General features: G+C 49.1%; 1 protein-coding gene across 1 annotated transcript in view; it reads left to right on the top strand.

Annotated features, from left to right (window-relative positions):
* FER1L6 (fer-1 like family member 6) overlaps positions 1-13,348 on the top strand; it is a 133,401-nt gene that overhangs the window by 97,280 nt on the left and 22,773 nt on the right. Inside the window, exons 28-31 of the mRNA XM_075550578.1 lie at positions 107-222; positions 1,365-1,496; positions 2,857-2,982; positions 5,755-5,882. Coding sequence (XP_075406693.1) covers positions 107-222; positions 1,365-1,496; positions 2,857-2,982; positions 5,755-5,882 — 502 coding nt within the window. The remainder of the gene's footprint in view (positions 1-106; positions 223-1,364; positions 1,497-2,856; positions 2,983-5,754; positions 5,883-13,348) is intronic.

Below are 13,348 nucleotides of genomic sequence, written 5' to 3'. Positions count from 1 at the left end.
TTAAAAGTCCATGAGGCAAAGGGAGAGGCAAAGCGTGTCTTTGCTCCTTCTCATGCTGGCAGCCATGAGATGTTGAACACTAATGTTATCCACTGATCACCCACAGAGGCAAAGTCAGACCAGATGGTGGTGAATATCGAGGACGGCCCCAAGAAGAAAAAAGACAAAATGTTCAAGAAGAAACTCAAAGAGGACAACATCCCCAACTTGGCTGTTCTGCAGGTGTGTGAATGAAACCTTGCTTGCCACGAGCGGGGAGATGGCTCAAAGCTGGGGTTCTGCTAGGGCTTTGGGCGACTCCACTGGTGGGTGCCAGGGAATGGATTCTGGCCCATCTGACAGAATAGAATTTCCCCCAGAGACTTTGACTGGATAGCCTTGGGGATAGCGCTCACGTTTCGTCATGCCTTGTTGGAACGGCCTTATTTGACGTTGTATCCACGGTCATCACCGACGCAGAAAAACCCACGGCAGTAAGACAAGCACGTCAGTAAAGACCATGGCGCTTGCTAGTTCTCCACTTTTCACGTCTTCATCTTGTGAAGAGATTTGCATAATTGTCTAGCCTAACGCCAGTGGGATTTACAGTCTTCGTGTTCACTGGCTCACCTTGCTGAGCTTGGCCTCTCCATGCACTTGTGCAGCGCTCAGGACAGAGGGAGCTTTAACTCCCAGGGGGTCTGACAGCCAGTCTTACCATTGCCAGGAGCCCCCAGCTGAAGGCATGTTGATGATGTGTAAATAAAGAGTTTGAAAATTATGAAAGCACTTTGGGTAGGTCGTTTGGATAGAAAATTTGAAGAAGTAATTTAATTCTATTACCAAACCCAAAAAATTTGACTTTCCATTTCTCCAGTGCACATATAATTTCCCACTTGGAAAATTCATGTCTATACACATTGCAATAAAAAACACATATTCTAACACTTTATATGTATTACTAATTAGATGTTTAATGAATATCTTTAATTTTAATTTCCTAAAATATAGTCTAGAGTCTGTAACTAATGACATTAATTAGCTTTAAAGGGCCTAGTCATATTTCTACCTATATTGTATCTTTAATGTTTTGGTTAAATTATCTAAGGAGACTTAAAAATGTTTATGGAAAAATTGCATTATCTTTTCAATTAAAATTTTCCATAATTTTTTGAAGCCTCCTGGTACTTCTTGGGATTTCAAAGCTCATCAAAGTTTTTATAAAAGTTCAGAGTATGCTTGGAATAGTGAGCCAAACATATTTCTTCCTTTGCTAAAGATAAATGAGCCCGTGGGTCATGAGGTGTTCTCCAGAGGGATCCCTAGTGAGGCTGGTGTGGGATTACCTTGCTTTCCTAGTACAGCCCTCTCCCTTCTCTCTAAAGATCTATGATGGTGACCTGGAGAGTGAATTCAACAATTTTGAAGACTGGGTGAAAACCTTTGAGCTCTTTCGAGGCAAGTCTTCAGAAGACGACCATGGCCCTGATGGAGACCGAGTCATCGGAAAGTTTAAGGTAGGCTCTGAGTCCAGCCCTTTCCTTTGGTTGGTCCTGCCCATAACGGGCAGCACTCCTCTGCTCTGCAGTGTGATGGCGTAAGGAAACGTCCTCAGCTTTACTTGAGACCCTCTCTAGAACCCCACAAGGGCAAGCCCCAGCCTTTTGAGTGATTTTCTTGTGAGGCCAGTGAAATGGCTTGGACCCCAGTCTGCTGGGATTCAAGGCTCCAGATTTGTTGCTTGAAAGGACCATTGGATTGTACTCCGCTCTTCCCACCCAGACTGACCCTTTCCTCCAGCCCTGATAGACCAGACGTATAACATATGCAAACCCGTTTATTGGACCATTACGCTAATCAAACAACACATGCTCTTCTTCTCAGACATGTGGTGTCCGTATCAAAAAGTAGTAACATTCATCTGAGCATTAATAATAAGCTTACTTTGCAGTTCAGGAGCCCTGCTGGTGTAGTGGTTACACATTGGCTGCAATCCACATGGTCGGCAGTTTGAAACCAACAGAAGCTCTGCAGGAGAAAGACTGGGATTTCTATTCCCATAAACAGTTACAGTCTTGGAATCCCACAGAGGGGTTGCTCTGAGTCAGCACTGACTCCATGGTGGAGAGGTAGATATATCCCAGGATCCTTTATATGTGCTGCTGTTCTTGTTGTTATTGTTAGGGGCCATTGAGTCAGTTCCAACTCATAGCAACCCTGTCCTGCCCCATCCTCAGAAATATTCTTATGCTTGAGCCCATTGGTATAGCCACAGGGTTGATCCATTTGGTGAAGGGCCTTCCTCTTTTTCACTGCCCCTCTATTTACCAAGAATGATGTCGTTCTCTTGGGACTGGTCTCTCCCGACAATATGTCCAAAATACGTAAGACAAAAATCATGTCATCCTTGCCTCAAGGAGCATTCCAGCTGTCCTTGTTCCAAGACATATTTATTTGTTAGAAATAGAGTTGCATTTTGCCCACTTGGATTTCAATCCTAATTATAATACTTTCTAATTGCATGACCTTGAAAGGTGTGCTTAACTTTCCTGACCCTCCGTGGCTGCATCTGGAAATAGGAGCACCCGGGTCAGGATTGAGTGAAGTAAATGAAGGGAAGCACTAGCTTAGCGCCCTGTGTGTAAAGGGATTACAAGGCACCAGCTGACCTTCCTGTGAGGAAGGTGTTCATGTACTGTCATGAAGACACCATGAAGAAGCTCGGGTGCAGACAGGTTCTGTGATCGGCTGGAGGATATTCAGGCAGCCAGTGTAGCAACAGCCCCCGCAGGCACCCAGCCGGTGCTCATTCTCCCACTAAGGATTTTGGTGAGACTTGGGAGCATCCTGCTTGAATAGGTGTTCTTTTTGTCCCAGGGTTCCTTCTGCATCTACAAAAGCCCTGAGGATTCCAACGCCGAGGACAACGGGCAGCTACGAATCCAGCAAGGGATCCCGCCCAACTACCCAGTCAAAGTTCTGATCCGGGTGTACATCGTGGCGGTGAGTCATCCCTGTCTGCTCTGAGGAGCGTGGAGTTGGGTCAGCCACAAGGACACATTTCTGGCTTGTCACTCAGGCCGTCAGGGAAGAGTCCTCCTGGGCATCTGGGCGGACCTACAGAGCTCTCTCCATCCTCTGTGGTTGCCCGCTGGTGAGGCAAGAAACCAGGACGGACTGGAGCTGGCAGCCGGCGGGCAAGGCAGTTGGAGGAAAAGAGTGAGGAAAGAACACGGCACTTGCCACTGTGAGCGTCCCTCCCGGCCACACCTCTGCCCCGGTATTGTCAGAAATGTCCTTTTCAATATAGCTCCAAGAAAAACTGGATCTCCCCTAGGATTTTCCCTTCAGATCCTGAGAGAAGGCAATTTAATTGCAGAACTTGTGGACCTGGTTACCAGGAAGCTCAGGATCAAATCTGGTGACCCACCGAGGTAATGGTGTGGAACTGTATGGTTCAGGTGTCTGCGTCCATCTCCAATCGTTAGGCTCAATTTTTGTAGCCTTCTATCATTGTAGCAAAATTGCTTTTACATAAACCCTTTGCCTAAGTGTCCTTGTTAAACTAAATATAAAATACAGATGAATCATCCTTTAAATGCTACGGGAGAACCAGCTGCTCTTCAGTCAAGCAGTGCTTCTTTGCCCTCATCATGATCTGCCCCACTGTCCCCGCCACCATGTGCCCGGTGTCTTCTGATCGCCAGGGCTGCAGGAGGAGAGGCCACAGGCTCTGCTGCAGTCCACTTGGAAAGGTTACATGTATTTGTCAGACTCATCAACAGGGCCAGAGCGTCTATTACTGAGCACCGTTCACGTGACCGGTCAGCCTCTTCCAAGGTTTTGTTATGAGGTAGCTTGTGTTTGAGGAGATCATTCATAGACATTCCCGAGGGCAAAGCTGGGAAAGACTGGATGTGCAAAAGATGGTAGTGCACACTACCCATTTCCGTTCTCTGCCCCTGAGATACACAAAGCTCGTCAGCACAGGCCAGGGGCCGAGAAGCCCTGGGGCCGAAGCCCAGGTTCACAGTTAGATTCTCAGCGCCACTTTCTAAACATATTGCTGACACCGTTTGCCCCTGCTCAGGGAGATTCTCTGAGAATGAAGGTTCTTGGGGTACAGTTTCGGGAACCCTGAAATGGAGAGAGGGAGAAGAGGAAGGAGGAATGGCCTTGACCTGCGGAACTGGGAGAAGACTGTCCTCTAATTCATGATCCTTCCACCAAGAATACACTGCACACCTTTCTGTGTGCCCTGCACCCTCCAGACAAGCACAGGGCTACAGCTCAGGCTCCAGGCCTTGAGGCAGTGTAGAGGAGGGATGGTGTGGGCAGGGTTTGGGGCCGGTGGGACCTGTACACCTGAGGGCTTAGTGGACCCAGTTTGGGGTGGGGGTGCAGGACAAACTCACTGCTGTCACAGCAGCCAGCGTGTCCCAGGGATATTTCCAGAAGTGGGATGATGTGTAGCTTATGTCTTCAAGCTTAGGTTTAACTCCCGCAATGGCAAGTTAAAAGTTTTAAAAACACCCAAAAAGTAAATAAAACAAAATACTCCTTAAAGGGTGCATAAAGCGGGGGCAAATGAAACTGCCTCACTTCTGCAATCCCAACCGCAGATGGCTAATTTTCCCTGTGCGTGCCAGTAGGTCCCTGAAAGCAGTTAAGAAAATGAACAGCAAAACTCACCAATTCATGGCAACCCTCTAGGCCAAGGGGGAACTTCCCTGTGGGTTTCCAAGAATGTAACTCTTTTCGGGAGTAGGGAGCCTCGCCCTCCTTCCTCGGAGCTGCTGGTGGTTTCCAACTGCTGGCCTGGCGGTTAGCCGCCCGGCAAGTAACCGCTACACCTCCACGGCTCCTGGAAAATAGGAAAAGACAGCAATCAATAAGTGGATGGCGATCAGAGAGAAGTGCATGCGCGGAGGGGTAGAGTGGGGTGATGTGATGGAGTACACAGAAGGGCTCTGGGGACTAGTTGCACCCTACGTCATTGGCCTACAGGCCACTCACGGGTTTTGGCTCCGAACGAACGATGCGCGACTAAGAGTCCTAGGAATGAGGCCACTCGTCCCTTGGCTCAGTTTCTGCAGCGTGTCCATCTTTGTTATGCCAGCCCTCGCCAGCCCTTGTCCTTGCTTTGTGTGGGTGGTCTCAGGCGTATCTGTCATCCCATGTCGCCCTCAGAAGCAGGCCATCAATAAGTGCTCACATTCAAAACTCACTGCCAAGGAGTTGGCTCCAATTTTCAGCAACCTGATAGCACAGGAAACAACTGGCCCTGTGGGTGTCCGAGGCTTATGTGTATGTGTAAGGGAGCAGACAGTCTCATCTGACTCTGGTAGCTTTGAACTGCTGACCTCGTAGTTAGCCACCAGGACGCCTGACCACTCCGCTGGTCAATGCTAAATGCAAGATTCCTAGGGTCCCGGATTCAGAGACCACAGTTTTAGGGAGGAGGCTTCAAGGTCTATGTCGTGGTTTCACAGCTACATTGAGAGCAGGGCAAGACTTTCCCAGGAATGCTCGACTAGTCAGAGCTGGAGCAAAAACTCAGTCACGCCTCGCAGGGCTCCTCCGTACTCTGTGCGATCGTCTGTCCTATAAGATCACTATGGACTGGGATCCGCCTGGTGGCAAGAGCTTTTATAACCTGGGTACCAAAGTCAGGTGTCCCAGCATTTCTTTAAAGCGTCTGGTTGATCCCAGTGTGCCGACAGCACGGATGAACCGTTGTGAACTAATGGGAGTGTCCCTCTTCCTCTCTCACAGGCATTTAACCTCAGCCCAGCCGATCCGGATGGGAAGTCAGATCCCTACATTGTAGTCAGGCTCGGCAAAACTGAAATCAAAGACCGGGACAAATACATCCCCAAACAACTGAACCCAGTGTTTGGAAGGTCAGTGCAAGGTCATTGGGACCGCATGGTATCATCCATTCTGTGCTTGCTGCTGCTGTCCTGGTTCTGGGGGCTCATGCGGCAGGTGTGTGTGTGTGTGTGTGTGTGTGTGTGTGTGTGCATGTGTGTTTGCTGGGTAGGGGGTATGGTCCAAGGCTGACTTGGTTATCAGTAACAACAACCTAACCTGCATTCTTGGAAGAGGGCCGGATTCTTGCCTTGACCCCTCAGGATTGTTGCTGTGGGTAAGCCCATTCCTGGAGAGACTGTCGGTGCATCTCACGGAGAATCTGCCTCTTTTGTTCACTGACTCTCTCCTTGATGGAGTGTGATGTCCTTCTCCGGGGACTGGTCCTTCCTGGTAGGGGGAGAAAAGTACACGAGATGAAGCCTCACCACCCCTGCTTCTGCGGAACGTCTCCCAAGACACATTTGTTGGTTCTTCTGGCAGACCACGGCTCTTGCCATCCTTTCCACCAGCACCGTCATTCAAAGGCAACAGCTTTTCCTTGCCTTTCATTATTCACTGCCCAGCATTCGGGAAACATGCTGGCTTGGGCCAGGTATGCCTTGGTCCTCAAAGTGGCATCTTTGCTCTGTAAAGAGGTCTTTTGCAGCAGACGTGGCCAATGCAAGCCACTGTTCGATGTCTTCACGTCTTGCTTCTTTGAGTAATGATGGTGGATCCAAGAAAGAGTAGACCCTTGACCACGCTCATGTTGCCTGTGTTTCTCCCGATGTTGCTTCTTGGTCCAGTGGTGAACATTGGTTCTTTTCTCTAGATTGAAGTGTCCTCTATAGTGAAGGCTAGCCTCTTTGAGCTATATCAGTAAGTGTTCTGAGCAGCTGTTAGCAAGCACGGGTGTGTCGCCTTAAATGTACTTCATTTCTTTTTTGCCTGAGTCACTAGGAGCAGGAGAAGAAACTGCCATCCGAGTCTCATCTAAATTCATCCCATGTTTGTGATCGCTTCGGATCGCTGACACTTGATCAGTACCAGCATCTTACATTTTATTGCTCCTGAGGAAATGAAGCAATAAACGATCTTGCCTGTTCAAATTAATGAGAGCGATTAAAATGATAGTGCCGGGGAAACTGCACCCGGAGATGACCTTTCTCATCACCTGCCATTTATGTAACCAGTACTTATTCTGCCAGGTGCTTAGCTATTTTTACCACAGTGACATGACTTTGACTGGTTTTCTTGCCCCTGTTTTATGGCCATGGGAAACGAAGAGGAGGATGGGATCGTCCCTCCTGCTCTGGATTTGCAGGGTTTCTTCCAGAAGCCCCCATCAGTGGACAGTTGGTTGGATGTGTATAGACTAGTCACTCGGGAAGAAAGTTGCTTCCTAAATAGCTCAGAAGGAGCGTTGGTGGTACAGTAGGTTAAGCACTGGACTCCTAACCACAGGTCAGTGGTTCAAACACATCAGCCCCGACTCTGGAGAAAGATAAGTCTGCCTGCTCCTGTAAGGATTTACAGTCTCGGAAATCCCATGGGGAAGTTCTCCATGAATCATGATCGAGGAGGTAGCGGTGGGGTTGGTCTGGGGAGATTTCGATTCTGCAGTGTTTCAGAAGGGTAGGGCAGGGATGGGGGTCTCTTGGAGCTGACCTGGGGTCTGGGACATCTCTCTGTGAGGATCTCACTGCCTCCCACGAGGACACCATGGTGACACCCTCTTATGCCCTGCATCCTTACTTTGCTAGACTTTTCCTCCTGTGTCTGGTAGGTGTTGCTGTGCTTCTGTGCTTATTATCTGTCTCTCCTGTCCCCAGTGGAACAGACTCTCCCTTAGGGCAGGAGCCCTCAGCACCAAGGACAGGGCCTGGCCCAGCGTGGGAGCACAATCAGTATTTGTTGAAGGAATAAACGAGGTCAGTTGTCAGTGGGGCGTCATGAAGCCCCGTTCCCCCTGTGGCATCCTGAGATGGTACGCAGTCTTGGCAGTTCCTTGAGCCTCTTGTGGTTTCCCAGAATCCCTTTATTTTCATTCCCTTGAAAGTCATCATAATGAAAAGCAATGAGAGCCAGGGACATGGTCTGGATGGTGGAAGCAGCCCTGTGGCTCACCTTGCTCCTGCATACCTGCCAGCCTTTGTCCTCATTGTTCCCATGCCGTGACCCCACCATCCTTACTGTGCTCACCTGGAGAGCTTTATTCCTTCCTCACAGTGATTGGGATCCTGGGACATGGTGATGACTAGCCACAGTCCAGACTTCAAGGATCCCATGGAGATAGAAGGGAACGTCAACTAAACGGGCAGTGGGGACAGAATGTGGTGGGTCCCCTGAGAACATAGGGGAGGGCACTCGGTGTCTGAGGTGGGTGAAGATGGGTTCTCAGAGAGCAGCATGCGCAGAGTCGGGCAGGGAGGGAGGGCATGATGGGGCAGGGGCTGAGGGCCCTCTGCAAGGGCTTGTTTCTGCCATCAGGCAGTCTTGCAGATATTGTCACAGTAGAGTGGGAGGTCGCAGTCCAGGCGTAACACTCCTGCTTCCATGGAAGCCCATGGAGGAGGCAGACGCTAACCCCAAACAGTAGCCTTCAAGCTTTTCCTGACTCCTGGGGACCCCGTGGGCATCAGAGTCGAACTGTGTGTGTTCCGTTGGGTTTCCCACACCTGAGTTTTCCAAAGTAGGTCACCAGACCTTTCTTCTGAGGGGCCTCTGAGTGGGCTCAAACTGCCAACCTTTTGGTTAGCAGCCAGATGTGTGAGCGATTATCAGAGGAGATGGAATTTAAGCTTGCTTGTGTGGCAAACACTATGTAGATGAGGTCCTCCGACTGTGTGTAACGGGGAGCTCGCCTTGGATGGAATCAGATGGTCAGTCAGTGTTCCCTCTCCTGTGAACTGCCTTGCTGTCAGGCAGAATGGATTGGCGAGAGGGTGAATGCAGATGTCATTAGATAAAAGTCAGTATCTTCTCATTTAGGAGAAAGGAGACCTCGGACCCATTCTGAATTTGTTCTGGTTTTTTATTATTTTCTTTCTTTTTGATTGAGGTTTTCCTCTGTTTTTGATTGTTTGTTGTGGTTGTTCTCCGCTTCTTGTATGGTTTTCCGTGCGTGAAGTCCAGGAGAGGTAGATCTATAGAGTCAGTGAACTGGGTTAATGGTTCCTTAAGGTTATGGCGCATGGTCATCGAGTCCGTTGTGACTCATAATGACCCTGTAGGACAGAGCAGAACTGCCCCTGTGGGTTTCTGAGACTGTAGAATCTTTGTGGGAACAGAAAGCGCCATCTTTCTCTAGCAGAGGGGCTGGTGGTTTCAAAGTGCTGGCTTTGTGGTTGGTACCCCCGTACATAACCCCTACACCAGCAGCTCCTGCCTGGGCACAGCGGTTGCCCCAGTTGACTCCAACTAAAACCTTTGAATGAAGAAGATGGTACAGAGCCAGGCAGCATTTAGTTCCACTGTCCATAGGGTCACAATGAGTCAGGGCCACCTGGATGGCACCTGACAACCACAGCATCAACAGGGCTGCGGCACAGAGGTTGGGAGGAAATGGAGAGTTCATAGTAGTGAGTACAAGATAGATGCAACAAGGCCACAATTGATTGTGGTGATGACTACACAGCTTGTTTTAATCTAAACCATGGGATTGGATGATGTGTGAATGATGTATCAATAAAACTGTTATTAAAAAAAGATGTTCCCCCGATCTGGAACAGGGAGTCCGCTTGTCTATGCTCACGTCCCAGCTGAATGTCCTCTCTGCTGTGGAGCCTCCCCCAACCCCTGTCCCCAGACAGGTGCCTTCATAGCCCCACCAGAGTTCTGCCTCTCCCATGTTCCTACCTGCCTCCCCCCTCGGAGGAAATGATGTGAGTCATTTGTAAGCAACAAGTGTCTCGTCCATGTCCATGTCCACACATATTAAGGGTCAAATTAATAAACATGTCAACAAAGGCATGAATAATGAACAAGCAACAGTGGGCTCTGGAGGCTGGGGTGCTGACTGGGTCCCCTCAGCTCAGTGTTTGCTCAAAATGGGATGTAGTCTCTTTTCTCAAACTGCCATTGTTTCCAGAGACAGTCTCTTGTTTGCATCTGTTGCTGTGAGCCTCGTGGAGCCCTGAGGGACTGCAGAGCATCCCATGGGGGGGGGGGCTCTCCTGGTAGCACATTGATGAGAGAGAGAATTGAAATTCAGGGAAGGTCCACCTGTGAGCACACAGCTTGGGGAGCGGAGTCTCCAGAGCTCAGCCCAGGTGCTGGGAGCAGTTGAGCATTTAATGAGTCCTTGCTGGGAGGCAGCCCTGGGCAGGGCAGAACTTGGAGGTCAGCAGCTGGAGGCTTCTTGATGCACCACTGCCCCCAGAGTGGTGATTAGTTTGGAATCCACGGTATGGGAGGCAGCCCTCTATCTCTGGATAAAGACACCCGGACTTTTGTTCTCTGATGCCTGAGATCTGATCCCATCAACAACACCTCGTGATCACACAGGCTGGTGTGCTTTATCCACGTGGGCTTTGTTGCTTCTCAGCTAGATGGCCGCTTGTTTACCTTTAAGCCTTTAAAACTCCAGACACTATATCTTTTGATAGCTGGGCACCATCAGCTTTTTTCGCCATATTTGCTTATGCACCCATTTGTTTTCAGCAATTGTGTTGGGAAGGGTGTGCATCATGGAATCCCAGTTTAATAGAACAAAGTATTCTTGCATTGAGGGAGTACTTCAGTGGAGGTCCAATGTCCATCTGCTACCTTAATACTAAACCTATAAATATATGCACATAGATTTATTTCCCCATCGTCATATATAAATATATTTACATATATACATGCCTGTATTTAGACCTCTATAAATGTCCTTTGCCTCCTAGTTTTTTCTTCTATTTCCTTTTACTTTACTCTTGTCCCACTATCATGCTCCGCCTTTATTTGGGTTTCACTAATTCCTCTCAGTTACATTGCCCTTGATCAAGCCCTCCCAGGCACCCTAACACCCTCCTCGACACTGATTGTGGATCACTTGTTGTTCCCTTGTCCCTGGGGTTGTTAACACTCATTTCCTTTCCCCTGCTTCCTCCTCTCCCATGTCGCCCTGAGAACTGTCAGTCTGTTGTTTTCTCCTCCAGGTGGTTTATCCCACCTATCTTATCTAGATAGACCTGCAGAGATAATAATATGCACAAAAATAAGACAGAGCAAAACAAAGCAACAAAAGAAAAGAAAACAACAACAAAAACCAATGACAAAAAAAGAGAAAAGCCTGTAAATCGTTTAAGGTCTGTTTGTTGACCTTTAGGAGTGTTTTCTGGTTGAGTCTAATGGGGTGTGAATGAGGGGCAGTGTGGAGTGGGGACCCAAAGCCCATCTATAGGCAAATGGACATCCCCTTACAGAAGGGTCTCGGAGGAGACGAGCCAGTCAGGGTGCAGTGTAGCATTGATGAAACACACAACTTTCCTCCAGTCTTAAATGCTTCCTTTCCCCACCCCACCCCCACCCATCATGATCCCAACTCTACCTTACAAATCAGACTAGACCAGAACATGTACACTGGTACAGATAGGAACTGGGAACACAGGAAACCCAGGACAGATGATCCCTTCAGGACCAGTGGTGAGAGTGGCTATATCGGGAGGGTGGCGGGAAGGTGGGGTAGAAAGGGGGAACTGATTACAAGGATCTACATATAACCCCCTCCCTGGGGGACGGACAACAGAAAAGTGGGTGGAGGGAGATGTCGGACGGGGAGGGAGGGGAGAAAACGAGGAGCTGATGCCAGTGGCTTACGTGGAGAGTGGGTGTCTTGAGAATGATGACGAATGTCTTGAGAAGGGTAACGAATGTACAAATGTGCTTTATACAATCGATGTATGGATGGATTGTGATAAGAGTTGTACGAGCCCCCAGTAAAATGATTTCAAAAGAAAGACACATGGACGTTGTCCCTCTCCTCCCCTGCCTGGAGAGCCACCTGAGACAGATGCCATCACTGGGCCACCAAGCAGGTGGCTGCACATTCCTCTCTGGGGAGGGTTAATTGGCTCCACACAATGAGGGGGTTGCTGTCCCTGTCACACCAGGAACTTCATGTCAGGACAAAGTGGACCTGACCATGAGGACAACAGCCCAGGCAGGTCACGGAAGAATGAGCCACATCTCCCCGAGCTCTCCTTCTCTCTGTCCCCCAGGAACCCATCCAGCCCCTTCCTGTCCCCGGGACAGCTAGAGGAGAAACGGTGGCTTGTCCTTTCAGAGAGCTTTTTCCCTGAGTGCCGGGTGTGCCTCAGGATGGAATCCTCAAGTAGCTCCTGCTCCTGTGCGGGACTTACTGGTGCGGTGAACCCACAGGAAGCCCAACTGCACTGCAGTCCTGTGAGACACCTTGTGTTGGTGCGGAAAGAGCACTGTTCTAAGAGTCAGGAAACCCGTGTTCGCCTAGGAGGGCCTGCCGTAGGACCCTGGGCGAGGCACGGCATTGTAAGCATTGCACTCCTAACCCCAAGGATGGCAGTTCGGAGCCTCCAGTTACTCCACAGGAGGCAGATAAGGCTTTCTACCCCCATAAAGATTTACAGCATGGAACCTCTACAGGGTCACGATGAGTCGGAATTGGTCTTGCTCATCTGGAAAATGGAGGAGTGGGGTATTCTGCATTCCGGAGTTCAAGTAGAAACCCTGGTGAGTTGTGTGTTGGGATACTAAGAGCAAGGTCAGCAATTCAACCCCACCAGTCACTCGCATGGAGAAAGGTGTGGCTCTCTGCTCCTGTCAAGATCTGGAACTCTGCTCTACCCTGTCCTATGAGTTGGGGTGGGCTCAAAGGCAGTGAGTTATGCTTTATATGTATCCATTTTCTGCACCAGCATTGCAGAGATGGAAAGGCTTGGAGAGATAGCAGCCAGTCTAAGTGGACATGGTTTTCCATCCTCGATAGAATTTTCCCTAAAACAAACCCCTGGTGAAGCAGAAAAAAATCCAAAAAAACAAAAAACAAACCCCTGGTTTTGCCCTGGTGAGACAGCAATGAAGGGAAAGCAAAGGCCACTTGCTGCCCACCAGTTCAATGCCTGACAAAGTGAGCTTTCTAGAGAAAGCATTGACTCTTTATATAAACAGCCCCATCCTAGCTGATAAAGAAGACATAAATCCTCTTTGGTATGGAAGGAGGCTGAGAGGGCTCCTTCTTCAAAGTCATACAACCAGGAAGCTAAAGCTTTGGAGTCAAGATTGGAAATCTGCCCACGTGACCCAAGGTGTTTCCTCTCCATCACGTTATCACCTTTTGTAATTTGATCACAACATGGCCACAGGGAAAGCGTTATTAGCTATTGAAAATCGATAGCGGAACTTGAAAATTGGTTGTAGAAGAGGGCTTTAAATTGTTTGTGAGAAAACTCATTATCATTTCATTCTTTTATTCCACGAACTTTCTGAGGGCCTTTGGCACTTCACTGAAAAATTAAACCGAGGCCACCAGCAGGGTCGCTGAGCACAGAGAGCC

This window comes from Tenrec ecaudatus, chromosome 5 (genome assembly GCF_050624435.1).
Source record: "Tenrec ecaudatus isolate mTenEca1 chromosome 5, mTenEca1.hap1, whole genome shotgun sequence".
Taxonomy (NCBI): domain Eukaryota; kingdom Metazoa; phylum Chordata; class Mammalia; order Afrosoricida; family Tenrecidae; genus Tenrec; species Tenrec ecaudatus.
This window is presented reverse-complemented; position numbering and strand designations above follow the sequence as displayed.